This window comes from Scleropages formosus, chromosome 7 (assembly GCF_900964775.1).
Source record: "Scleropages formosus chromosome 7, fSclFor1.1, whole genome shotgun sequence".
Taxonomy (NCBI): Eukaryota; Metazoa; Chordata; class Actinopteri; order Osteoglossiformes; family Osteoglossidae; genus Scleropages; species Scleropages formosus.
In genome coordinates, this window is record NC_041812.1 from 26,145,316 (window position 1) to 26,171,887 (window position 26,572).

General features: G+C 49.3%; 1 protein-coding gene across 3 annotated transcripts in view; it reads right to left on the reverse strand.

The window, feature by feature from the left end:
• Nucleotides 1–3,803: 3,803 nt before the first annotated feature.
• The window catches only part of LOC108926322 (carbohydrate sulfotransferase 8-like), a 122,401-nt gene continuing 99,632 nt past the window's right edge, over nt 3,804–26,572 (reverse strand). For all 3 annotated transcript variants that reach the window (XM_018738951.2, XM_018738950.2, XM_029253478.1), the window contains exons 3-4: nt 8,530–8,567; nt 3,804–6,302 (exon numbers count right to left, since the gene is read on the reverse strand). In XM_018738951.2, coding sequence (XP_018594467.1) covers nt 5,193–6,302; nt 8,530–8,567 — 1,148 coding nt within the window. In that variant the 3' untranslated portion in view covers nt 3,804–5,192. The remainder of the gene's footprint in view (nt 6,303–8,529; nt 8,568–26,572) is intronic.

The following is a 26,572-nucleotide window of genomic DNA, read 5'->3' on the forward strand; positions in this document are numbered from 1 at the left end:
TGAGTGAGAGGGGGAGGTCGTTCCGCCAAAACGGAGCCAGAACCGAGAAACTCCATGCTTTACCTTTCGTGTGCGGGACCACCAAGCGGGCAGATGTGGAAGGGCGTAGCGGTGTGGTTGGGGTTATTATTATTATTATTATTATTATTATTTAGTTGACATGTTTGTCCAAGCCGCCTTACTATGTCACATAAGCAGGGTATTCTTACTGTACCAATTCAGAGTAAGTAAACTGAAAATGTTATCGCAGCAAGAGCGGGATTCAAACCGAGAACCTTCGGCTGGTTCGTGAACAGTCCTAACCACTACGCCTCCGCTGCCCTGTTAGAGTAAATATGAAAGAAACACTTGCGCTCGGTGTAAATGTACCTCTGATATGTGTCACACACCTGGTTGCACTGTGAGCAACTCATGTTCAATTAGGCTGCTGTGTCCTTTTCAGCCTCCCCCATGTTCTAGGAAGGCAGTAGACTCTTTCCAGGCAGGATCTGAGGGCCATGGTGAGCATCACCATAATTTGCTCCCATGATATCTTGTTTCACTTTGCAGACATAATGAGGAAAAGTGAATGCCGGGCAACACAGTAAAAACAAGCACAAGGGGGAACGACAAGGTGAAATTCCAGGATGCCTTGTGATGGAGTGGCGTCCCGTCCTGGGTGTGTCCCCTTCCCCCTTCAGCCCCATGCCCTGTGTTGCTGGGTTAGGCTCTGGATCACCACAACCCTGCTTGGGACGAGTGGTTTCCGCCAGTGTGTGTGTGTGTAGATTCTAAGTGGACTTACTTGAACTCTGGGCTTTTTATTTGGTAAATCATAGATTTGAAAGAAGGAATAACGAAGGAGCGGAGGAGGTCTGCATGTCCAGCGGTGAAATATATTTGGTGCGAGTCACCCCAGAATTTAAACACAGAGTCTGAGAGGGAAGGTGAAGGGAGACTGTTGTCCAACAGAGAAGCCACAACAGAAGAAAAAGTCGAACGAGCTGCAGTTATATAACGGTTTTCAGACGTGTCGCTCGGGGAGTCGGGGGCCGGGCCCAGCAGAGCATCGTAACCCTTCCCCTCTCCGTGGGTCTGTGCGCAAAACTCGAAAGCCGCAAAAAAAGCAGCAGCATTCCGGAACATTCTGAAGTCATACTTGAAGTGCCTCATCCTGTCAGGGGTTGGATTGGGGTGGGGTTGGGTTGGGGTTGGGGGGTGGGGGGGTGGGTGCCTGGCAGCTCCACTGAAGCCAGGCTTCCTTCCAGCCTGCGTCCCCAGGCATGTCCCCCAAGGCAAGCTGGATCACCCCGTCACGTGCCGCTCCGCCGCGGGACCACTGCGCTACATCGTGCCTCGGAAGATCTTACTACGGTATTCGTGCAGTATGTTCCCGCTCAGATTGTCGCCACCTGTACCGGTTTTTACCACATCTCCTCCTCAGTTGTCCCCCCGCTGTTCTGAGGTCACCTAAGGCCAAACCTGAGCTGTCACTTGTAATCCTTTCCTTTGCTGATACCTTACAATGAGACCCCCCACAGTGCCAGGTGGGGAAAAGGTGGTGGGACGTGTGAGCAGTTTGCAGCGGCCTGCGGAGCCGCGCCGTGAGACGAACCTGACCGCCCCCCCCCCCCCCAACCCCAAACATCGGCACCACCTCCTCAACTAACCGCACACACCCGACTCACTTTACACGCTCAACAGTAGGATGACCGCTGCTGCCGCTACAGTTCATCCCTGTCACATTGTACCCTGGTAAAGAAGGAAAGGCTTGGCGATGGTCCTTAAAGTGGAAAAACAAGGGCTGCGTGTTTGATATTGTGGCCGTGACTGAAATTTTTGTGTCTCAGTCGAAAGGGATCACACACTCTTTAAACCGCCACATGATTTTCCCCTCGTTTTCTCTAGTATTTATTAGCGGACTCTTTTGGCAGCGATCTCCTCATTATTGCTGGAATACCGAGCGCTTGATGCGCTTGTTACATGATGCATAATGGCCCAACAGATGCTAGCAGGACTGTGGCGGTGTATCAAAAGCATTTCCGAAACCGTTCTTCCCAAAAAGGTTCGGAGCTGTACGGCACGGCCGTCTCCGGCACGTTAACAACCGCCGCGTTTCGCGTTTGTGGGCGTAACTAACGGCAACCTGTCACAGCGTGTGTGATTCATCCAACGACTGAGCGAGTTCCTGAACGAGTGGTTGGTCGTATTCCCTGTCAAATCCTCACGCAGCTACCTGCGCGCCGGCATCGGACTCAGAGAGTCACATGTCGCGGTGACACAAACATCCATTTACATCAGCAGCACATTCATTTAGTTGAAGCTTTTCTTTAAAGCCACTTATAGTGTTAAGGTTACAGTTATTCACCCGTTGATACAGCTGGGTAATTTTACTGGAGCAATTTAGGGTAAGTGCCTTGCTCAAGGGTACTACAGCTGGAGGTGGGGTTCAAACCTGCAACCTTCGGATGCAAAGATGGTAGTTCTAACTACCACACTACCAGCTGTCCAAATGCGGATGCAAAGGAGGAATGATCTCAAGCGCAGAGTTGATATACAAGTGTACAGTGCAAAGTAGAAGATGAAGTGCTGATGTGCTACAAGGACCACGGGACCAAACTAGTATGCAGAAATGCGGCTTGGACGAGCGGACGGGATCACGGTGGACGGATGCAAACAGGAACGGAAATTACACTGCGATCGCAGGCAAAAGCAGTAGAGAGCCTGTCAAGAATCTGCAGCTAGATGTTTGTCCTTTGCTCCGTTTATAGTGCTGGGGTTCATTCGGTTCAGGTGTGCCGGATCCAGGGAGGTACCCTTTGGGTTCCTCCTGAGAATTGTTCTCAGGGATTCTGACAATCTGGATCTCTTCGTCTATTATAAAAAGCGCTTCTTAATTACTCTGAGTTGTATGTCACTTTGGAGGAAACCATCTGCATGGTAGGGAGAGGCAGGGATTTCAACCTGTATCCTCTAAGAAACTGACCACTGTGCTACCTGCTCACGCTACTGTTACTGAAGTAATGAGGTTTCACATTTACATTTATTTATTTAGCAGACACTTTTCTCCAAAGCGACTTCCAGTGAACTCTATGTAGTGTTATGAGCCCACATACCTTATTCACCGCGGTGACTTACACTGCTAGATACACTACTTACACTCGGTCACTCATCCATACATTAGTGTAACACACACACACTCTCTCCATCACTCACACACTACGGGGAACCTAACAACATGTCTTTAGAGTGTGGGAGGAAACCAGAGCACCTGAAGACTTCCACTGCTAGATAAACTACTTACACTGGGTCACTCATCCATACATTAGTGGAACACACACACACACTCTCTCCGTCACTCACACTCTATGGGGAACCTAACAACATGTCTTTAGAGTGTGGGAGGAAACCAGAGCACCTGAAGGCTTACACTGCTAGACACACTACTTACAATAGGGTCACTCATCCATACATCAGTGGAACACACTCACTCTGTCACTCACACACTAAGGGGGGACCTGATGACGATCAAAGGATCATCACGATAATAATCGTAACATGAGGATGATCATATTATGATTATAATCCTGATGTTAACACTCCCAAGCGTAGAGTCACCCCTTTATTTTCGATGTCTTCCAAACACGCGTCAGTATGGATTTTGGCCTTTTTGATTCCCGACAACCTTGACACATGTTGAGTGAATCCAAGGAAACCGTACAAGGCTAAAGACAAACAAAAAAACTTTATTCATAGACAACTCAGCAGAAACAAATCACTTACCTGATAAATGTCTTTCCTGATACACAACAGTTTGTTGGCAGTGAAAAATAAGGCAAAGGGTTTGAGATCATAAATAATATTTCCACGTTTGTGCACGGACCATAAAACAACTGTACATTCACTTGTTACCGCATACACTTGAACTCTATTGCACCCATACATCCATACATAAAACCCCGACATCGTAAGAGAAAGAGGGTAAAGACGGTCCGGAAGGGACCGTGGCACTGATCCCAGAACAGCGACTCTGGACCAGAGCACCAAACGAAACTTGATGAGAATGTCACCACCATCAGCACACGGAATGGACCGTCTGGGAACAACAAAAGCCAACGCAGCAAATAAATACAATCTTATGGACCGGATTATGCGTGTTATGGATTATTTAATTCTTTAGCGACATTTACACCTTCGGAGCGCGCGTTTGAGATATTGCACTCTTCTTCTCGTAGAAATCCAGCACCAGGCAGCCAAGTGCTTCTGTCTGTTTCTTCAAAGCATCCTTCAACGGAGACGCTACCTGCAATTATTTAGCCACGTATAGAGCTGGGTAATTTTTACCGGAGCAATTCAGGGTATGTACCTTGCTCAAGGGTACTACAGCAGGCAGCGGGATCTGACGTTGCAACCTATGAGTCCGATGGCAGCACATCTAAGCGCGGTGCTACCTACTGCGCCTCCTAGTCGAGGTACCACATGGTCCTGGTGGATCACGGTGCCCATGGGGGTTTACAGTCTTCCGGAGCACTTGCGTACTCTTTTTACCTAACTATTACACCAGTTAAACTAATGCGGACGACGCTTTCTGGTTTCCAGTGGCTTTGATGCCAAGGGAAATCCTGAACGCGCTGCAGACTGCCGGGGTTGACCACTGAATGATCTCATATATCAGAAGATACGTCGAAAACAAATCTTTATGCTTAAACTCATTATATAAATGTGCAAAAATATATATTCCTTTACAGGTAGAGCGTTTTCATTTTTTTTTAATAGGATTTTTGGATTTACCGTACGACACATGTGCATCTGTTTAATGGAGTATGTATTTCTGGGCATCGATGCACAGGGACCAGCCTGCCTTGCGGTGATCTGTGTCGGGGTAGGAAGTGCGGGACCGCGGTACATCGTGGTAAGCCTGTCGCCTGTGTTCGCAGGACTCGCTTGAATTGTTTGGGGATCTTTCCAGGACGCTCCCACCGTAGGACTCTCCCGATGTCGCATTCACTAGAACGTTCTCCAAAGCCATTGGTCTTTTTTTCACTCAGTCTACGTCTACGCACGTTCCGTCATGTTTTCCGGAGGTTGTGGTCATGATCCGCTACCGAACATGTGGGTTTGGATGGTTCGCAGCGTGTGCGCACGTACGGCCCGGTTCCAAGCGGCCGCTACGGGGGAAAGACGAGCGCAAGTCCGACGTCCGGCAGGAGGCCTCAGTAGAGGTCCTTGAAAGGCTTGGAGTAGTTGAACATCAGGTAGTCCATGTAGTAGAAGTCGTAGGCCCTCTGCCTCTCGGAGGCGTTGAGCTGTGCAAAGTAGCGCTGGGTGATGCGGGCGGAGGTGCGCTCCGCATGTGGGTTTCTGTCCTTGAAGACTGGGAAGGTGAGGTTGCTGGGGGCTCCCGCCCTGCGCAGGAGGAAGTTGGCGTCCTCCTCCATGGTCTCGAAACGCCCTATGAAGTCGTACCGCAGCAGGCAGGGGCTGCACAGCTGGTTCACGTGCTCCCAGTGGATGTCCATGCCCACGGGCCGGTGCACGTCCAGCAGGTACTGCATGAACTCCTTGAAGGTGACGCCGGTGCCTGTCCTGAGGGCTGCTTGCGAGGCGTTCGCCCGGTACCTGGAGATGATGGGCCTGCCGAACACCGGGTGGTAGTAGGTGTTAGGGCTCTCAAACTTGTCCCGGAAGGCAGAGACCAGCCGCTCGAAGGGCTCCCGCACGAAGAGCACTTTGGTGTAAGTGTCGAGGCGCCGGGCGATGCCGCGGCGGTCGAAGCTGTCCAGACGCTTCAGGTGGTTGCCGTAGTGCACGGCCTCATGCGGGATCTCCTGGGTGGAGGCGGCCGAGCCACCGAGCACCATCAAGACCCTCTTCCAGTTGGAGCAGCCCACCTTGGGCACCTCGCAGTACAGCAGCTTGTGCCTGTCCTCCACGAAGATACGTGACACGTGCTGGGGAGTGACAGTCCTCGTGCTCTGGCTTTTGTACTTGGCGCAAACCTCCTTCATCAGTTGCTTGCGGTCCTGCTGGACCCTGGCCAGCCTGCGCCAGCCGTCCCGCAAGGAGGACGAGGAAGAAGGGGAAGTCGAAGAGGAGGAGTTGTGCGTCTGCCCCACGGGGTTGCTCTTCAGCAGGAGCTTCCTGTGGCTCTTGGTAACGCGGGCCGGGTTTACTTCCTGCCCCCGGGAGCCCGACGTGGCCGGTTGCCACGTCCACTCGAAGGCGGGGAACTGCATGGGGGGGATGGGGCTGGACGGGCCCTGTGCGGCCGACTTCCCTTCCAGGCTCGGGCCGCTGTCCGCAGCCTCCGTAGCGCACAGGTCCTGCAGCGCGGAGAGAACACAACCTGCAGTTAGGGGCGGCAAATGTGCTCAGAGAGAACGGAAACTCGAGCTGCGGGAGGGCGGAAGGAAGGGAGCGGGGAACGCACCGTTTCCCTCACCGATTTTTCAGCGTGTTTAAAAAAATAAAATAAAATAAAAAACTACACCCATGAACTATCTGGTGAATAAACAGAGGTAAATTTTTATTATTACGCTGATCTGAGTGAAACGCTTTTCAATTTGTTCTCCCCTTGCGATCTTATAATCACCTGCAGCTCGTTCTCGGGTGTAACCAGAACAGAGCGCTGAATATGAGGTTGTGGAGGTACATGTTTTCAATGTTGCTTCTTGTAAATAATTAATTCATGTAAAAAACTGACGTCTTGTTTTTTGTCACGGGAGGCACCGGGGCACAGCGAGTAGCGCTGCTGTCTCGAAGCGTCTGGGTGGTGCGGGAGGACATGGGTTTGATCCCCGTTCAGTCTGTGTGGAGTTTGCATGTTGTCTGTGTGGGTTTCATCTGGGTGCTCTGGTTTCCTCCTACAGTCCAAAGACCTGTTGTTCAGGTTCACCCATAGTGTGTGAGTGACAGAGAGTGTCAGTTCCACTGATGTATGGATGAGTGACCCAGTGTAAGTAGTGTATCTAGCAGTGCAAGTCACCTTGGTGAATAAGATGTGTGGGCTCATAACACTACACAGAGTTCATTGGAAGCTGCTTTGGAAAAAAGCGTCTGCTAAATAAAGAAATGTAAAGGTTCATGGTGTATCCTCTCGTGCCTTCATGTGTCCAATACAGAGGACCACCTTTCACACTGCAGCAGCTGTTGATAAAGGAAGAATAAGCAAAAAGCTTACAAAAAAAACTTAAAATGAAGTTTGGTTTCATCTGATGTTGTGCGTGAATTGAGGGATTAAGTCGTATTCTTCAACTTCTGTCGATGAAGATTTTGTTGTTTGGACGTTACGAATCGACTTCTGGTCCCAGTTAAGTTTGGAAGTCGAGGAAAAAGGTGCATTTTCTAAAATTTCTTTACTGGCTTTGACTTCACAAAATAATGGAGTTACGAACACTCCTGGTCCCAGTTGTTCGTAAAGTGAGGAAGCAGCGCTTTGAGCGGACAGATTTTCACCCGCTGCTATTCTCAAAGACACCACTTGGTGGCGCAATTTCACTGTTTTAGTGCAAGTCGCTTTCCAGGTGAAGTGTTTCACACAGTATATGAGAGCTCATATATATAATATACACACACATATATAATAACTTCTGTGCAACGCTGACTTTTTTTACAAGCCATCTCTTCTTCTTATGCGCAATATTCAACATCCAATCACTTTTTTGTAATTTACTTCTTATCTATTTACATTTTTGGTCTCACATGAGCTGTGTTTGTATACTCTGTAAATATGTTATTTGTTCTGAAACTCTGTGTCAGCTGTTTGTTGTCTGTAAATTCTGGAAGCATCTAGAACTGCAGCAAATTCCTCGTGTGCCTCAGCACACTTGGCCAATAAAACTCATTCTGATGACATATATATATATATATATACAAACACACACACACTGTATATAAATTGTATATATAGCAATGTACACATGCTCCGCCTTATTTATTTTGATAATAAATCTCTGTGTCTGTTTGTATCTTTTATAATAAACACAGAAATTTACTTTGCATAATTCAACTGCGGTAAAATTTTACAGCAGTTTGAAATGTCCAAAAGGAGCCCGAAACAGGCGATGCTCTTTCTAACACCACTCTTACGGCTTCCTGAGAGCAGGGCTACATTATCACACGTGCGAAGAGAAAGGCTGTCTCCTTATACACCGAAGAGAAGGAGCTGAAGTGGCATCTGCCCGATCGCTGCTCTCGCGGAAGAACGTCTGGCACTGCGCGTGTGGGGACATCCACCGCTGGACCGAAGACCAGAGCAACGTTTCCGCCACCGTTAATCATCACAGCGGTGCCAGGAGCATGCAGGCATCGGGGGGCGAGACCGCTCACAGCGACTGCTCGCACAGAGCTGCCGAAGCGAGATGGGTTGTACGTAAGGTGCGGAGAGCATGGTAAAAGTATGGTGAGAGCGTAGCGCAAAGTCAGATGGGTTCGAGACGAGCAGTGGAAGATGGTGCCAGATGGATCCTGGGGGACGTGTGGTCCCTGCAGCTGTTGGAGGGATAGATGGGAGCCCTGTGTTGCTCATCAGGCCCTACCAGAGCTACTCACCTTTCTCCTGGACTGGCCTGCGAATCTCAGCTTCACACCTGGGGGGACACAAAGGGAAAAACAGCACATTGGCAAAGGGTAGCGGCGTTTCCAAGGCGACAAGGTGACGGCAGTCGGCGCGTTTGTTTGCACAGATGTGACTCCACGTTGGGATTATTTTTGAAATTGACGATCTAGGCGCGGTCTGAGAAGGAGAGTAAGCCAGAAGGGAGCGGACACGGCAAGTCCAGCCGGTGTCGTACAGCGCGGCACAAGAGAAACGTAACAGCCTTTCACCAGGATGGATTAACTTAGCGAAGCTGAAGCTGGGAGCGAATTGCGGCCCCGCCGGAGCCCTTCGAACGAACCGACGGCTCTGCGAACGTTTGAAATCCCCAACCCAGCCAGACTGTGTCTGGATGTGACCCAATAATCCTGCAGAGGTTCCCTCCCCAGAACTCCATCAGATTCCGCAGCGCATGCGGTGGCCTCACCGTGAGCAAATATGTGGACCTCAGAACTCTAATCTTTCCCCCCGCAGCGACACTTCTTACGTGATCATTGGCTAAGGACGGCTATCCCCGCCGAAGCCGGATTTTCTCGGCCGGATACCTTAAAGCGGCTCCGTATTCGCCGACCAGGGGTGAGGCTCGCTGGGCGGACCGAGACCGCCGCGCTCGTGTGCTGCCGCTGTGTCCCAGTACGACCGACTGCTGCGTGGATGACGGGAATGCAATATTTTGCCCATGATTTCTCAAGAAATGGCTCGCCCGTAGTTGCTGAAGTCCTTTGGAGACACGTTAGCAAAAGCAAATTAACACAAGTGTAAAGCAGCGATAAAATATTTAGAGCAGTTTTCCAAAGGAGAGGTTTCATCACAGAAATGGAAACGCCGAACGATCAGAGCGAAAGCACGGATTCCGAATATTCCCTGCCGGTGACCGCCCCTAGCCTTGATCTTGGTCCATCTGATCAAATTACCAGCGCCGTATTGATCCGGGAATCCCAGCGCGTTATTAAACGAAAGATCAGAGTAAGTAATTGGCTCCCATCGCAGGCCCTCTCTGTGAGTTTTTCCCATCCAGCCGACAACGGTTCTCCTGTTCTAGCTACGCATCACTGCTTCCGCGCGACCGAGCGACCGCGTTGGCTTTCTCCTGCCAGCTGAAGGCGTAGCCGTGTTGCGCTCCGGGATACGGAAGATGCGGTGCGTCATTTCGTTCTAACATCCCGAACAGCGCGTCTTTGGACTGCGGGAGGAAACCAGAGCACCCGGAGGAACCCCACGCAGACACGGGGAGGGCAGGCGAACTCCGCGCAGGTTTTGAAACCAAGTCCAGTTGTCAGCCACAGCTCCACGCGGAAAGGGACTCGGACTCTCGTCTCTTACTCTAAGCAGAGGCTTGACTTCTCCAGAACCGCTCCTCTTTAACCAACGGCAGCTGTCATACCGATGCGCAAGCTAGGCGCTCAGAGAGGCCCCTGCCCACGTTCTCCACGCGACGATAGATGAGCGGCCGCGTCAGCACAGGAGAGCGATCTGCGGCCTTGCTGCGTCAGAGCGACTGCCGCGACCCGCCTTTGGCAAATCTTTAGCTCGGTATCCACCTACCACTCGGTCTGCATCTACACAACTTCCAGCGGGAGAACGGGGCTCCCCGCTCTGACAGATCCGGGCTTGGATTTTTCTGCATTTCATTTCCCCATAATCATTTTTGTCATGTTTGCATAAATATATTCCGATCATACTTGGATGAATTCCTGTTAAGTTTAGCTTCATGTGCTGCTGAGCCCCCTTTTCTCGAGGAGTGAAAAAAACATCATTAATAGAAAGACACAACAGACCGCGGCGACGCGCAATCCGACGGTAGATTTGTAACTTGCGTGCTTGTTCGGCGGATCGCGAAGGAGTCGGATTTTATTTCGAGGTGACTTTTACGCCCTGCGTTTCACTTCGGGGAACAAGCTGGAATCCTAGTTATAAGCTTCAGCATTCCAAGGACTTTTATTTCCGTGGGCTGCTGAATATTCATGCGGGAGCCAGCGTGATAAGGCAAGGGGCTGCGTCATTAGTACGTCCGATTCCGCTGCCTCTCATCAGAATCGCTGGCTGGATGACCCCGGGAAAGCTTTGCAGAGCGGACCCCATCATCAAACCACCGCGCCGTACGCCGTAGCCCAGGCGATGCAAACTGGACCAACCCGAGGGCAAGTGGCAAGCTTGTTAGAGGCAGGGTTCGGGTTTTGCGCTGTTTGGCAGACTTTGCTGAGCGTGGATCCATCCTCAGCTTGGAGAAAAGCTACTGGATAATGATGCGTTGCTCAGCGAGAGGCTGCCTCTGCTTCGAAGCTCTCCCTGTCTCTGCTCCGCTCTCATTAGTCACTGCGATTATTGTCCCCATAACCTGGGCTGTGTGGCCATAATTCCTCTCCCCTGGAACGCGCAGAGATGTTCCACAGCTGCAGTTATTTAAATATGTTGCAGTGGTAAAAAAAAATGCACAGTGTTACACCGGAATACTGCCCGTATTAATGTCATATTCCAGAAGCCTTGAACTTTATTGGCTTCTCACAAGTACAAGCTCGACGACAGATAAAAGAATGTGAGACATTTATTTATTTAGCACACGCTTTTCTTCAAAGAGACTTCCAGTGAACTCTATGCAGTGTTACCAGCCCACACACCTTATTCACCAAGGTGACTTACACTGCTAGATACACTACTTACACTGGGTCACTCATCCATACATGAGTGGAACACACTCTCTTGTCACTCACACTATGGGTGAACCTGAACAGCATATTTGGACTGTGGGAGGAAACCAGAGCACCCGGAGGAAACCCACGCAGACACAGAGACAACACGCAAACTCCACACAGACTGAGCGGGGATCGAACCCACGTCCTCTCGCACCACCCAGGTGCTGTGCCACTGTGCCGCCGAGGCAAAGCAGTTACGTCAACGGACCATCAGCGTCAAGCCATGTTAAGGACGGTGTGAACTTTCTAGAAGAAAGCACACAGGGTCCTCGTGAAACTGAATAGCGGAGGTGCTTTCGACCTATAACCCATTTGTAATGCCAAGAAAATTCTGGAACGGACTCAGTGTGTCTGCCAATCATGTCCTCGTTTACTCTAAAAAACACACAGTGAGACAGAAAGAGAGAGGTTAAAAAATCCGTTCCAAAATTGAACAAAATTAATACAGCTCCTGATAAATAAATTCCAGTTTCACGAGTGCCTCCGTTGACAAGGAAATCAATAAAAACACACGTTGAGCCACTGAAATCTAAAGTGCTGAGAATCACGTGAGACGCGCCACTTGGCGGTAGAATCGGGCGAACGCGTCCACGTTCGGCGATCCGATTCAGCCGAAATCTGGCTCTGCCATTCGATATTCCGAGGGGAGGAGAGGGGCGCTGTTCGACACGACCTTGGCCTCCGTCCTCGCCGCGGAATCGAAGCGGTGATGCCATGGTGCGTCACGTTGTGCTGAGCGGGCCCGCTCGCGAACGAGTCTCATCGGAGTGCGAAGGAACTGTCTGAGAAACAAAGAAAGAGAAAACTCACAGACGAATATTTCAGCACCCTTCGTCGGGCGTGAACTTCGCCGCCGGCTGGGGGTCTTGCGGACCTCCGCGTTTTACGGGCAAAGCCAGACGTGATGAACCGGAAAGGCCGCCGTGCCTTCGACGAAGGCGTGCGCCTACGGTCGCGTCAAGGTGTTGGCAGCGCCAGAAAAGAAAATCGAAAAGAACGACTCCGCTACACCCGACAGGCCTGTCGGATGAAACCCCAAACGTCTCAGAAAAAAACGACGATGCGTAAAACACGAAAGCACGGAGAAGCAGGGCGCTAAAGACAACTCCCGACATCGATTCGGCGCCGATGAAAGGAAGCCGACGACGATTCACCTCCCCGCCATCGTCGGTGTGTACCCGGGAGCTCGGGAAAGTAAAACAAACCAACAAACGCACAAAAGCTATCGGGATGCCTCATCACATCTATGAAGTGATTTCCATGGAAACGCCGTCGGCGGAGAGCGAATGAATCGGGAAGTGCGAACGAGTGACTTAATAAGATTCGGCGCCTCGACGGTCTCCGCGCTCGTGCCTCGCCTTCAGCCGGAAGCCCCTCGGCTCAGCCGCCTCCGCCCGCCGATGGTCCTCCGACGACTTCTGAGTGCACTTTGACAGCTGCGGCCAAGGACGGTGGGGAAAATGAGAAAGGGGAACTCGTAATGCTTTTCGTATATTTTCAGGGGCGGCGCTTGAGCTCAGTTAGGAGATGAGCGGCGAGGGCAGTATGAGCTATAGTATGAACTATGGCTGTATTTGCAGAGAGAGTGCACAGGTGGGGGGTGCGGAGGGGCAGCGGGTAGGACCAGGTCCTGCTCTCCGGTGGGTCTGGGGTTCAAGTCCCGCTTGGAGTGCCTTGTGATGGACTGGCGTCCCGCCCTGGGTGTGCCCCTCCCCCTCCGGCCTTGCGCCCTGTGTTGCCGGGTTAGGCTCTGGCTCCCCACGATCCCATATGGGGCAAGTGGTTTCAGATGGTGTGTGTGTGTGTGTACATGTGGTGTGAACCAGAGGACAAGGCCCCTCTGGGTTGCCTCTCAACAACTTGCAGCGCATTATTAGGAACTGGGAGGAAAGGCAATCCCGGGCCGTGCAGGGAGACGGTTCCGGTTGCGCTATATTCCTTGAGAGCCACTCATAGAGATGCATCTTTCACACCGAAAGGCAGGAGCGAAGTAAAGAGGATCTGAGCCGGTGAGAACGCAGGCAGCGCTCGGTGCTGTCGTACACAGCCTCCCGCATCCTCTCTGCCCTCGGTCATCCTGTCCTGAGCTGGAGCGCAGCCCTGGGTGATGGTGACGGCAGAGTGGCGCCCCAGAGCGACGCGATGCTGTACGTCAGGTGGGCGGCAGCTCTGGCAAACTATGGATTTTGGCTAAACGTGGATTTGACTTGTGCCCGAGATTAGGCGTGTGTGTCAATGGAGCGAATTCTCGGGCTGTCAAAATTAGCCCCACATTTCCGTTCCCAGTTCAGCTTTCCTCCTTTCGGTTAAAGACGTCTACCCCGACCTCCCGAAACATCTCGTTCTCGTCTTCCCTTGGCTGCCACCCCCCCCCCCCAGTCTCCCGGCGTACGCACCAAACGCACGGAGAAACCAGCCGGCTTCATTTCCTCCCGTCCTCCCTTATTTGTTTTCATTACCCGACTGTAACATTTAGAGCGTTCAATTATTTAATGGCCCGTGCCCTGGAGGTCGGCCTCCCTTTTCTCCCGTCCGTCAGCGAAATATCAGCGAGGAGCGGAAGAGGTGCTTGTCCGCTTTGTGCCGGGGTAATTGGACAGGGATTGGTGCGGACATGTGGTAATTGGAATAATATCCGTGCGCCGCTTGCGACGGCGAGGAAAAAAAAATGCTCTAATTTCCCACGGCTGTCACGGGCCATAATGTTGATGCATATTTCAGATTTTGCGGGATCCCCGCTCAAACGGAGGAGTAGTTTGATCGTCCGGGCGAGACACCTGGCTTTCCGACGAAGCCGAGCGCGTTAGAGACTTCGTGGGTGGGGGCCGTCGGAGGCCGCGTTGGACGCCGCGAGTACGATTCGGTGAGGCGGCTCTCTCGGCGGCGCGGAGGGAGATTCTCCGATGGCTGCAGATTTAATGAGGCACGGTCTGCACGCGCTTCAGCCGCGTGGCGTCGTGTGTTTGATCGCGTGTTTGATCGTGTTAGAGGAAGGGAAAGTATACGCCATGAGCCAAAAACGTTTCACAGTCAGCTCACACACACATTGTCTGAACCGCTTGTCCCATATTGGGTCACGGGGAGCCAGAGCCTAACCTGGCAACACAGGGCGAAAGGCTGGAGGGGGAGGGGACACACCCAGGATGGGACGCCAGTCCATCGCAAGGCACCCCAAGCGGGACTCGAACCCCAGACCCACCGGAGAGCAGGACCCAGTTCAATCCAATGCTCCACCGCACCCCCCCTCTTCACAGTCAGCTATTAACATCAAATAACCATAAAAATGATGACGGAAGGTTGGCTGAACGCAAACATCGATACCATCTTTAGCGTGCTAATTCTTTAATTCCAGGGAGATCTGGACGTTCGCTCTGCGATGAGGGCATTTTAAGGGAGGATTATCGAAATGGACACGTTTTTCGACAGGTCACCGCCACGTTTTGAGCCCAGTGTGATTCGAGTCAGTTTTCCTCCACAATAACCCTGATCACATGGTTGCTGCACTTCTGGCCTCGATGTCCATTTCACGGTTTGTCCGAATGAACGCCAAAGAGCATCGTGGTAGGAAAAGGCAGAGACTTCTTTCAGGGCTGGGTTACGTTCTCTCGGCAACGGCTACTCAGGATGACCTGACGAGGAACACATCCGAGGTGGCAGTTTGAGTGACAAGAGAGCGTATCCACCCTGCGCCAAGGGGGACCATGGCAACGATCACGCAACGGTGTGAAACTCCAGGGGGACTGAAGACAGAAGTGGCGTTTCAACTGAGTGACAGCGCTCACTGAAGAAGGTTCCCCGCCAGGACCCCTCGCCCTCTGAGGTGCGGTGCGGTGCGTTCGGAGACGACATCCAAACAAATCACACGTGGGGCCTCGAACTGATTTCGGGAAACGGTGGTGACTGTGAACCTGAAGGGTGGACGCCGTGTCGCCATCTGGCCTGCTTTGCCCTCTTGTGACACTCTTGGTCCGGTGGGAGGGCCATCTGCGGCCGTTGCTGAACGGCACCAACGCGTCTTCTTAGGATGATGGCACAATTTATGTCGTCGGGGGTAGGAAGGACATGCATCCGGCAAATTAATACAGGCAGTCCCTGAATCACGAACGAGTTCCTTGTCCTCAGTCCGTCTTTAAGTCGGAGTTGTACGTAAGTCGGAACAGTTAGGTATGGTGGGTATCTAACGTCAGTTTGTCAAATGCTTGACTTAGTAGATCGTACGTCGTGTACTTTTCTATGCTTAAAAAACATTAAAAAAATACTCAGGATACACTAAACATCTTTAACAATAGGGTAATAATAATAATAATAATAATAATAATACAATCTAATGATGTAATTATAATGTAATGAGATGTAAGTCACTTTGGAGAAAAGCATCTGCTAAATGAATAATAATAATAATAATAATAAGTGTAACTACATTATTTATAATAGAGAGAGACATAAAGATAATAAATGTTACTACTGCGATGATGAACAGAGGACATGGAGGAGGCTGGACCCAAGTACAGGATTGTTTATTCAGAATCAAAGGATTAGATGTGTTTTCGGGGACGGGCGAATGGTCGGTCGATCGGCGAACTAACGGAGGCGAGGATCCGAAAATGTGATCAAGGGACAAGGCGGGCGGTCGATATCAAAAATACATGGAACAGGACTGGGGAACGATGAGGGACAGGACTTGGAACAGCAGAGGGGGGAGGTTTGAGAACTTGCGGGGGGGGGGGGGCTTGTCTGGAGTGAGATTCCTCAACTGGGAAGAAGTGTCTTTTGTAGCCAAGTGCTCTCTCAGACAGACGGAGACTGCGTGTGTGTGCGTGCGAGCATGCACATGCAAAACATTGAAGAAACTTTAATGTTAGTGTTTTCCATTGTTCGTTGGCATTTCACCTTTCGCTTTATCATTTGCTCTTTCGTTTCAGTTGTGATCGCTTCCTTTTTCTTGGATGCATCACCATCACTTGCGTCACGTTTACACTTTGGTGCCATGGTTAGGAGGGTGAAAACAAAAAAATTAAAGCCAAACACGGTAACACGAGACACTGTTAACGGGAAAAGAAGGAAGTCTGTCTTACCTCCGGCTCACGCGCTCCACCCGCGAGCCGACAAACCGCCGTAGACGCGCAGCGTTTTGATGCGCGTTGCAAAGTAGCTCCCGTTTATTATTACAAACCATTGTATGTAACTCGAATTTTTAATATAGTAGGCTTAATTATGAAGTTTTCATTTGATTTCTACCTAAGGGTGACAAAAAAAAATCAACTTTCGGTCAATGAGGGGGTGGTTCGTAACTACGGGTTGTATGTAACTCGAACGTTCATAACTCGGGGACTGCCTGTAATTCATTTAATGTCCTATTCAGAAGAAATGTACGTCGCTTTGGAGAAAAGCATCTGCTAAATGAATAAATGTAAATGTAAATGTATTCTTGGTGGATTTTTTTTTGTCTCCTCTATCTCTTGTCTTGCTATCTAAGCATTCGTCTTACATGATCGATTACGCATTAGTTAACGCCCATAATTAGCGCTTATGGCAAAGTGACATATGACCGCTCCCCTGCTTTCTCAGAGGTTTCAGGGGTTCCTTTCATTTCAGATGAAACTGGTAAGTCTCAGAGGGTATTTCAGGGTTTCTGAACAGCATAAAAGGCCTCGGTCTCTTTTCTTTATAGCCTAGATGGCCCAGGCTGACTGAGAGACGCACTCTGTTGACGGCTGCTGTAAAACTGAGCTTTGCAGGCTGCCGTGTAACAGGGAGGATATGACAGCGTGAGAGCTTGTCATCCTCTGGCCTGTATTTCTGCATTACCTTTCCCCCAGGAGAAAAGCCTTCCCTCTCCTTGCGCGGGAGGCAAGAGAGTCCCGACAGTTATTCCGCGCGCGCGGCCGGAACGAGGGCCTACGGTACAGTTCGGGGTGGAAGCGCATATCTGCTAGACTACAAATCAGCTTAATGGTGACGTGGAATGCTGCCGTTATTACGGGGAACCTCGGAACGCATCCGCGGAAAGAGAGTCTGTTTTCGCGCGTTTCGGGGGCTTGCGTAGCGCTCGTACCTGTGTGGACACAAGGAAAGGCGCTGCCCTCCTTTGCCAGGTCTGTGAGCCAGCAGATGGAAGACCAGATTTCAGGAGCTCAGATGGAGCCCTAGGACGGTGAAAATATTTATATATGCGCCACCTGTAAAAGTGAACAATAATTAAGGCTACATTCCCGCACGATGAGCTGACAGGGAATTGACTGACAGTAGGGCTAATGACCTCCAGCGGCTGTCTGCGACTGAGAGGGAGGCTTCCAGCGTTAGACAGGCCTCTGGGACACGCCGTCCAGGTTTTAATGATGGCAAGGGGAATATCGGAAAATATTCACGGCGTTACACCTCCGTCCGTGGAAGTGACGCGCGATACGGCAAAGTTCATGAACGACATGCTAAAAATATATTTTTATGTTGCTGCAGAGATCATATTTTCAGGAGAAAATACAAACTACAGGCTCTGCTGAAACAACAAATAATGCAGTATAACAAATGCTACAACTATTTCGTACAGCAAGAGACCTCTAGTGAAGAACCAGAGCCCTCTGTGCAATACTACAGAAACCTTAATGTAATAGAATTTGTTCGTTGTGTATTTGGGATTTGTGCAGAGTAAGGATGTGCTCGGGGCGACGCGGTGGCACAGCGAGAGTCTCGCGGTGCCCCGGTGGTGTGAGAGGATGTGGGTTCGATCCCTGCTCGGTCTATGTGGAGTTTGCATGTTCTCCCTACATCTGTGTGGGTTTCCTTCAGGTGCTCTGGTTTCCTCCCACAGTCCAAATAGATGCTCTTCAGGTTCCCTCATAGTGTGTGAGTGACAGAAAGAGTGTGTGTGTTCCACTGATGTATGGATGAGTGACCCAGTGTAAGTAGGGTACCTAGCAGTGTAAGTCTTTGGGTGCTCTGGTTTCCTCCCACACTCCAAAGGCATGCTGTTCAGGCTCACCCATAGTGTGTGAGTGACAGAGAGTGTGTGTTCCACTGATGTATGGATGAGTGACCCAGTGTAAGTAATGTCTCTAGCAGTGTAAGTCACCTTGGTGATGACACTACATAGAGTTCGTTGGAAGTTGTTTTGGAGAAAAGTGTCTGTTAAAATAGATAGATCTAAATGAATGAAGTGAAAGTTGAGATTGGTCAGAGAAGTTTCAGAGAGTCAATTAAAGAAGACAGCAACTAACATCAGTTGTGTTAAATGAGCACTGGTTGATAAAGTTTATCTCAGTACATGAAGATAAAGTCTCTCTCTCGTTGTAGATAAGGACGTCTTGGTCCAGAATGTCCTAGGGTCTGTCTCACATACCGCTTGAGCAGCTTTCACGCATTTAGACTTAAACTAAGAAATGGACGTCAGCATCGAACAACCTCCATGTATAACGTTGGCCGATTATCCAAGGAGAATGCTCAAGTTGCGACGGCAATTACCAAAATGTTACATCACAACATCACAAACTTTGACTTTGGCTTTTTTTGACAACTGAAAACGTCATCACAAAGACAGGGTACATTATATCTCTGATCGCGGCTTTCAAAACGGTTAAAGTCGGAGTCGGTGTATTTTCCGCAGCTGTCAGACCTTCGTGAATCTGAGACGGAGAAAGAGAGATAATTAACTTCCTCCTCTGTCAGCCATCAAACTGCTGGGAAAGCACACCATATGGTCTGGGATGGTAAACGGTGTTCTGGATACTAATTACTGCCAGCGCAGAGGAGATTGCATACGCCGCATCCATCCTTCTCAAGTTTTACATTTACGCTCTGCTTTCTTAAAATCAGAGTTGGAAAATAAATGGGAGGTCAGCGCACTTGTTCAAGCGAAAGATATATCTTACACGTGTACGTCATGCCCTTCAAGCACCCTCCCCATGTTTTCGGTAATATCTCAGCGGCGCATGGCCTCCATCAATCTACCCACCAACATCTCGACCAAGAGGTTATGTCTCTCACAAAGGGGTCTTATAATAAAAAAAGTTGCATGGCTCACGGCTTGACATTGGTAAACCTTCCAGGGTTTCATATAGGTGCCTCCGTCATCCCAACAATCCTAGCAGACACACATCATCAGCCTTATTAAGATTTCAAACCTATCTTTCACCAAAAGCAAAGGGAAGCGTTTGCTCTTGTCTAATGAAGCGAGACCTGGAACATAAGCTAATAACTGTGACTCATTTCATCCCACCCTGAACGCGCGTTCAGTGCTGGTCCGCTGGGTGTCTTCCCGTTGAGCCTGACAATTTGATTGCGATTGAATATTTGGGGAGCGAGAGCATGTTCTGCTGCCTGATAATTAAACCTAATGGCGAACAATACTCAGAACACAAATGTCATTATTTTCTGTAAACGCTGCTTCTGTTTCGTTTCATATCACTCGACTAATATCGTGCTCAGTAATTTAATTTATTTTAAAAATAGGATTAATCTCTTTTTAAATATTTAACAGCTCAGCACATCATGTCCGCGGTTCTCTTGTACTGTATTTAGATGTAAAGTCTCAAAATCATGAGATGTCCAACTTTGCCAGCCAGTGTCCATAGTAATATGTGGCACATGCATGTATTCATGTAGCAACAACATATATGGAGATTGCAATATATATCTTAAAATAAGTGCTGAAGATCAACAGTGAACGTGGTGGCACAGTGAGTAGCACTGTTGTCTCACGGTGCCTCGGTGGTGTGAGAGAATGGGGGTTTGATCCCCACTCAGCCTGTGTGGAGTTTGCATGTTCTCCCTGTGTCTGTGTGGGTTTCCTCTAGGTGCTCTGGTTTCCTCCCACAGTCCAAGGACATGCTGTTCAGCTTCCCCCATAGTGTGCAAGTGTCACTGAGAGAGTGTGTTCTGCTGATGTATGGATGAGTGACCCATTGTAAGTAGTGTATCTAGCAGTGTAAGTCTTTGGGTGCTCTGGTTTCCTCCCACACTCCAAAGACAAGCTGTTCAGGTTCCCCCATAGTGTGCAAGTGTCACTGAGAGAGTGTGTTCTGCTGATGTATGGATGAGTGACCCATTGTAAGTAGTGTATCTAGCAGCGTAAATCACCTTGGAGAATAACGTGTGTGGGCTAGTAACACTACATAGTATCCATTGTAAGTTGCTTTGGAGAAAAGCATCTGCTAAGTGAATAAACATAATAACATCCCCTCTCCCACCACTTAGTATTTGAGTCCTTAGGGTTAAAGTATTTCTTACACTCTCGTGGTTAATCTATCTATTAATGTTAAAATGTCCATCAATTCTACTTGTCCCACCTCCTTTATTAACTTGTTTTATGTAATAAGTAACTTCAGTATATATAAGAATATGTGTAGTTGGAAGTGAACCCCCTTACAGAATTAATAGGGACAGCTGATCACACAATAACAAAGCTTCGTCTGAGACAGCTTGCAGCGTGTTCATACATATGGTGTGTGGGGGGAAATGTTGTTTTCAAAATAAGATGCATAAGGGACTTTACTGAAATTGCACACAATGTTTAATTTGAAAAAAAAGGGTCGGATTCTGCGAAGACCGGTTTTCGGTTTCGATCAAGGTGGTAAGTCCACGGGCATGGCGGTGCAGCGGGTTTGGCTGGTGCCTGCTGTGTGATGGGTCTGGGGTTCGAGTGCAGCTTGGGTCGCCTTGTGATGGACTGGCGTCCCGTCCTGGGCGTGTCCCCTCCCCCGTTCGGCCTTGCACCCTGCGTTGCTGGGTTAGGCTCCGGTTTGCCTCGGGACCAGTGGCTGTTGACGTTGGTTGGTAATTCCATGCATGCAGCCATCAGAGAGGGTGTAGCGTAAAGCGGCGGATTTGCCGTTGCTACAAATCATACGAAGAAGAAGTTTTTGTACTTGTACCTCCTCTAGAGTGACCTTGTGCTTGGAATGCATTTCCTGTTTGTTTGCTGTCTGTTCTCTGGAGCTTTGCAGCGGGATAGTTGTGCTTTGTTGCTGCGGGAACAAAGGAGCCGCTGGTCGTCCCTGGAGCTAAGCTTGGAGAGGAACGGGCAGGATCCTCCCCTCACCTCCGTACACGGCCAGCCTCGAGCTCCTCTCTCAATCCCTGCTTAGCCAGCTCCGCGCATCTGCGGGCTTATGGCATTTCAGATCAACAGGGTGGCGACGAATCGGAGACCTGCCCGGTCCAGGCCACGGATTCACGCTCCCGGAGACGGCTCGCATATCCCTGCCGTGCGGGAGCGAAATTTCCAGCGTCTTTTTTTGCTTCTCCTCCCTTGGCTGCGGTAAGGCCTGCCCAAAATGCGCTTAGAGAGGAAGCCCGGTGCTGCTCAGAGCGGAGCAAATGGCACGCTCACAAAAGCTTTTGTTTCATCTCGGACCGAGCCGAAAGAGCTTTCAAATATTCATTACATTTGCATCAATAAAAAATAACTTTTGGTGAAAGCGGCATGGGGGCCACTAGCGACACGGAAGCGGTGCCGCACGGCTCTGGCGGAGAGGTTCGAGATGCGGTAAAGTGGGAGCCGGTGACGTGTCATTGACCCGACCCTCCCGCCGCTTCTGGGATCCGCCGTGTTGGAAACGGCACTCGCCGATGTTGGACGTATCGCTTTATTTTCAGATGTGCCGTGTTAATCTGCCTTGCGAACGTGTTCCGATCACGCCCCAGAGTTCTCATCGGCTCGCAGCGGTTCAGTCGCAGGTCCCTTTCCTCCTGTCTGAATCAACAGATTAAGGAAGCGCGATTAAACGATTTGGAGAGTCGACACCGTGCCCAATAACATCGGTTACTCTCCCGGGCCGACGGAATGAAAGGATTTTCTGGCGTGTTAATTTGCCGGCAAATAATGAAGGTTAGTGGAACATCATTTCGTCTGCATCGAAGGACATTTTTTTTGCGGTGTACCAAAGGACGCCGCATTAAATTGGAAGCAACGTTATTTTTTGGTATGACAGATTAACAGAAGTGATTCGGTACGTCGGTACTTTTGATTGTATAATCGCTTCTTCTGAGAAGGACAAGAAAGGTTCTTTATTTCCACGTCTCATATCTGTTTGCTTACACCTATTCTTTCATGCTGTTGTTGCGGCCATTGTCACGCCCCCGTCGGCGTGACGAGGAGGACCTGCGGCGGATCAGGGGACGGACACATAAAAGGAAGGTGCAGAACACGCACGGACGCGAAACCTTGTTCAGCGTTTTTACTCATATGCATACCTTGCCTTTGCTTTCCTGACTTCCCTGATTCCTTGCCCTTGCCCTTGTCCTTGTCCCCGTCCCCGTCCTCCTCCTCGTTTCCCTGAACCCTCTCCTGTATCTCCACGACTCCCTGGCTTACCACGACTCCTTGCCTGTTTACCGGATTACGACTCTCGGATTCTCCTTTTGGATTTCGTTGGCACATCGGTGATCCTTTGCCTGTTTTTTCGACCATGTTCTCCGGATTGCCCCTTGAAAGATCTTCCTGTGCTCCCCGCTTGGGTCCGGCGCTCCCGCCCTGGGGAAACTCTGTGACAGCCATACAGATGTGAAGTCACTTTTGCCTAAATTTCAGTTCAACCTCAGTCAATATCACACACACACACACACACACACACACACACACACTGGCTGAAACCGCATATCCCAGGTGGGGTCGCGGTGAACCGGAGCCCAATCCGGCAAAACAGGGCGCAAGGCTGGAGGGGGAAGGAACACACCCAGGGCGGGACGCCAGTCCATCACAAGGCACCCCAAGCGGGACTTGAACCCCAGACCCACTGGAGAGCAGGATCCAGTCAATAGGCAATATGATTTTGCAAAATAACTGATGAAGAAAAAGGCAGAACAGTATTGCGTAAATTGCGTGAATATGTAATAACGCACCACGTGGGTGTTCTCTACGTGTATTTCAAGGGAAGGAAACTAGTTTGGAGAGGGATATGAGGAAGACTGCTCTCATTCCATTCAAGGACATCGGATTGCGTGCCGGCTTCAGCCATTCTCTGCCCACGGCCACACAACCTCTTTTTTGGGGAAAATGCGAAAATGGCTAAAATAACAATTTAGTGAAACCTATTGGATATGTAAAAAAATGAAGTGCAGATTTTGTGGTTCAGGGAGTCTGCACTCCTGTACTTGTGTTTTCAGAAATGCATTCTGGTGACCTATTGGGGATAACCTGCTGGGAACTTAGCCAGTAAACAAATGATAAGTTCTTAAGTGCACAGGAACCATGTCCTTACCGAAGTCAACAGAGGCTCTAAAACACACAGCAAAGTCATGTAAGTGCTGTCCCAGTTTTGCCATAAAGGTGGTCTTATAGCCCTTCAAAACGTGACGAAGAAGGGTGTGATGTATTGGTCCCGTCACATGACGGTCCACGACTTTTTATTTTTTTCTCAAGCTTTTCGGGAATTTCGAGAAAGGTCATCGAAACGAAAATAAATGTATTTAATTTAAACTAACTACATAAATAGACAACACAATTGTAACAATAATCAATAGTTATTTTAGGGCCTGCCATATAACAATTTAATACTAACCAGAAATTGTTGAGGTTGATTTTGTATTTTCTACATCACATTAAATATTTTATGTCACTCGTTACCCCCTAAGTTTACAAACGATTTTTTTTTTCTGATTAAAATAAGTCTCTTGAGAACTTATCACGTGTATATTTGGTATTTAGTATGACGTACTGAGTGTCACCATTGCAATCGCTATTTAGTATGTGGAAAGGAAATAGTGCATCCCTGCTCTAATGCCTTAACTAGAGTGCTCATAACAGGTTGTATGTGCGTCACTTTCACCATGAACTACGGTAACACTGCATCATACACCTAATCCTTCACCTCCTTTACCGCCTTCAAACCGCCGGTCGTATCCCAGGATATGGTGGCAGAAAAGGACATGGATTTTTTAGGCGAGACCTGGTGCAACACAACAGAAAGAAGAAGGAGAATAAAGTGTTTGGGAATATTTGAAACGTTCACAGAAACGCCAACTCGGTAATATGACACGTAACCCATAATGCTGTCACTAACGGTGTCTAACGTGATCAATATGTAGAACCTGATTTGAACAAGGTTTTGGGGCTGCCCTGCTCAGTCTACACCTAAAAGGTCTAATGCAGCTGAACAATGGGAACAAATATGGGATTTCAGAGCTCTTGAAATCATTGAGGTCCACCATGAAAAAGGTGACATTTAAATGGTAATGATGAATTGATTCATGCTTTTTGGAAAAAATATCGTAAGACGCGTTACACCTCAAGTGTTATGCAGTTGGGCTGATGGACAGAAATGGAGCCTTTGATAGCGAAGATGAGACTTAGAGTTAAAAAGGAAGCAGTGGAAATTTACCGAAGAGTGATGGTAAAAGAAATGAGCTGATTTTGCTCTCAATAGCAGTTGTTACTTTCGAAAAACCCCAACCCCTGGCTTGCATTACATGAATATACCAGGACAGAGACTGTCCTGAGTGTTAGGCTCATTGCTTTGTCATGTGAAAGTCACAAACCTTGCTTCTTCTCGCTGTGCAGAAGCCATCTGTTAATTAATGTGATTGCTGTTATTAATTAAAAAAAAAATTTTTTTTGGTAATTTGTGATGCAGAGAACAGAATTCTTGCAGCACTATTAAAGATGAGTGACTGAGTCTATTCTACCTGAACAACATGTCTTTGGACTGTGGGAGGAAACCAGAGCCCCCAGAGGAAATAGATGCAGACATGGGGAGAACATTCAAACTCCACACAGACTGAGCGGGGATTGAATCCACGTCCTCTCACACCACCCAGGTGCTGTGAGACAGCAGTGCTACTGGCTGTGCCACTATGTCAAAGAACTGCAGAGGAACACCTTCCAGAATTGTGTTTGTCTCAGGCAGAGCAGGAAATGCACTGTGAGACAGCAGCACCTGGGTGGTGCGAGAGGACGTGGATTCAATCCCCGCTCAGTCTGTGTGGAGTTTGCATGTTTTCTCTGGTTGCTCTGGTTTCCTCCCACACTCCAAAGACATCAGGTTCACCCATAGTGTGCGAGTGACAGAGAGAGTGTGTTCCACTGATGTATGGATGAGTGACCCAGTGTAAGTAGTGTCTCTAGCAGTGTAAGTCACCTCGGTGTGTGGGCTGATAACACTACATAGAGTTCATTGGAAGTCACTTTGGAGAAAAGTGTCTGCTAAGCAAATGAATGTAAATGCTATGTAACCCTAAGGTTGCCACTTCACTTCATTGATAACCGTGGGCAAGGAACCATTTACTCTTCTTAAAAGTCTGGGGTTGCATATGATTATGAATGAGAAATCATTTTGGGTTAAAGTGTCGACCAAGTAACAATCATAATAGCGATAATCTTGTTGCTGTTGGCAAGGTGTCACATTTCTGGCTTTAAAATGAATAGAAAGGCTTCAGAGTTATCTGATACAGCTAGGAGAGGGATACGTGATGAACGCTTCAGCAGAGCAGTGTGCGGAATAAATGCACTCCGTTGCTTTTTAACGTACCTGACAATCGTTTGAGGAAGAGGTTTGCGTTACAGACTTGGAGATAACAACAGTCGTAATTTTCTGGCAGCGCAGGGAAGACGGGCTATCTTTATCAAACGTGCTCCTTTATTTGACAGAGCACATTTATATCTCAGCAATACGAATACAGCCCAACTTGAAGAACCGAATGGGTCTCTGCTTTTATCTCATCAGCTGTCATCGCGACGTGGAACATGTTTGACAAATTCGTTTTGCGCCTCTCAGCGTCACGTGGGCTTTCGTCTCGCCTGCCCCTGCCAGCCTCTCCTTTCTTCACCCAAACGACCTGGGAGGGGGGACTGTGGGCGCTGTGTGGGCCTGCCTCACAGCTGCACACACACACACACACACACACACACACACACACACACCCCGCATGTCATTGTGTCATTGACAGGGCATAGCCAGAACTTTTTTTCAGGGGTGGCCAAGTAAGACCCAGTGATTTCATTGGGGTGCCTAAACAAAAAAAAAATCACAACTGACTGTAACATGCTGTCTGAGCCGCTTATCCCATACAGGGCTGCGGGGAGCCAGAGCCTAACCTGGCAACACAGGGCGTAGGGCTGGAGACACACCCAGGATGGGATGCCAGTCCGTCGCAGGGCACCCCAAGCGGGACTCAAACCCCAGACCCACCGGAGAGCAGGGCCCGGTTCAACCCACTGCCCCCCCCCCCCCCGCCACCCTGTGACATGCTGTACCAAAAGCAAATTCTACAGACAGAAATTTTATACATTCTCCAGAATTTCTTACAAATGTACACAAGAAATTACAGTGGCAGTACTTAGAAATGTCTGTAAAAACATTATAATATAATTTAA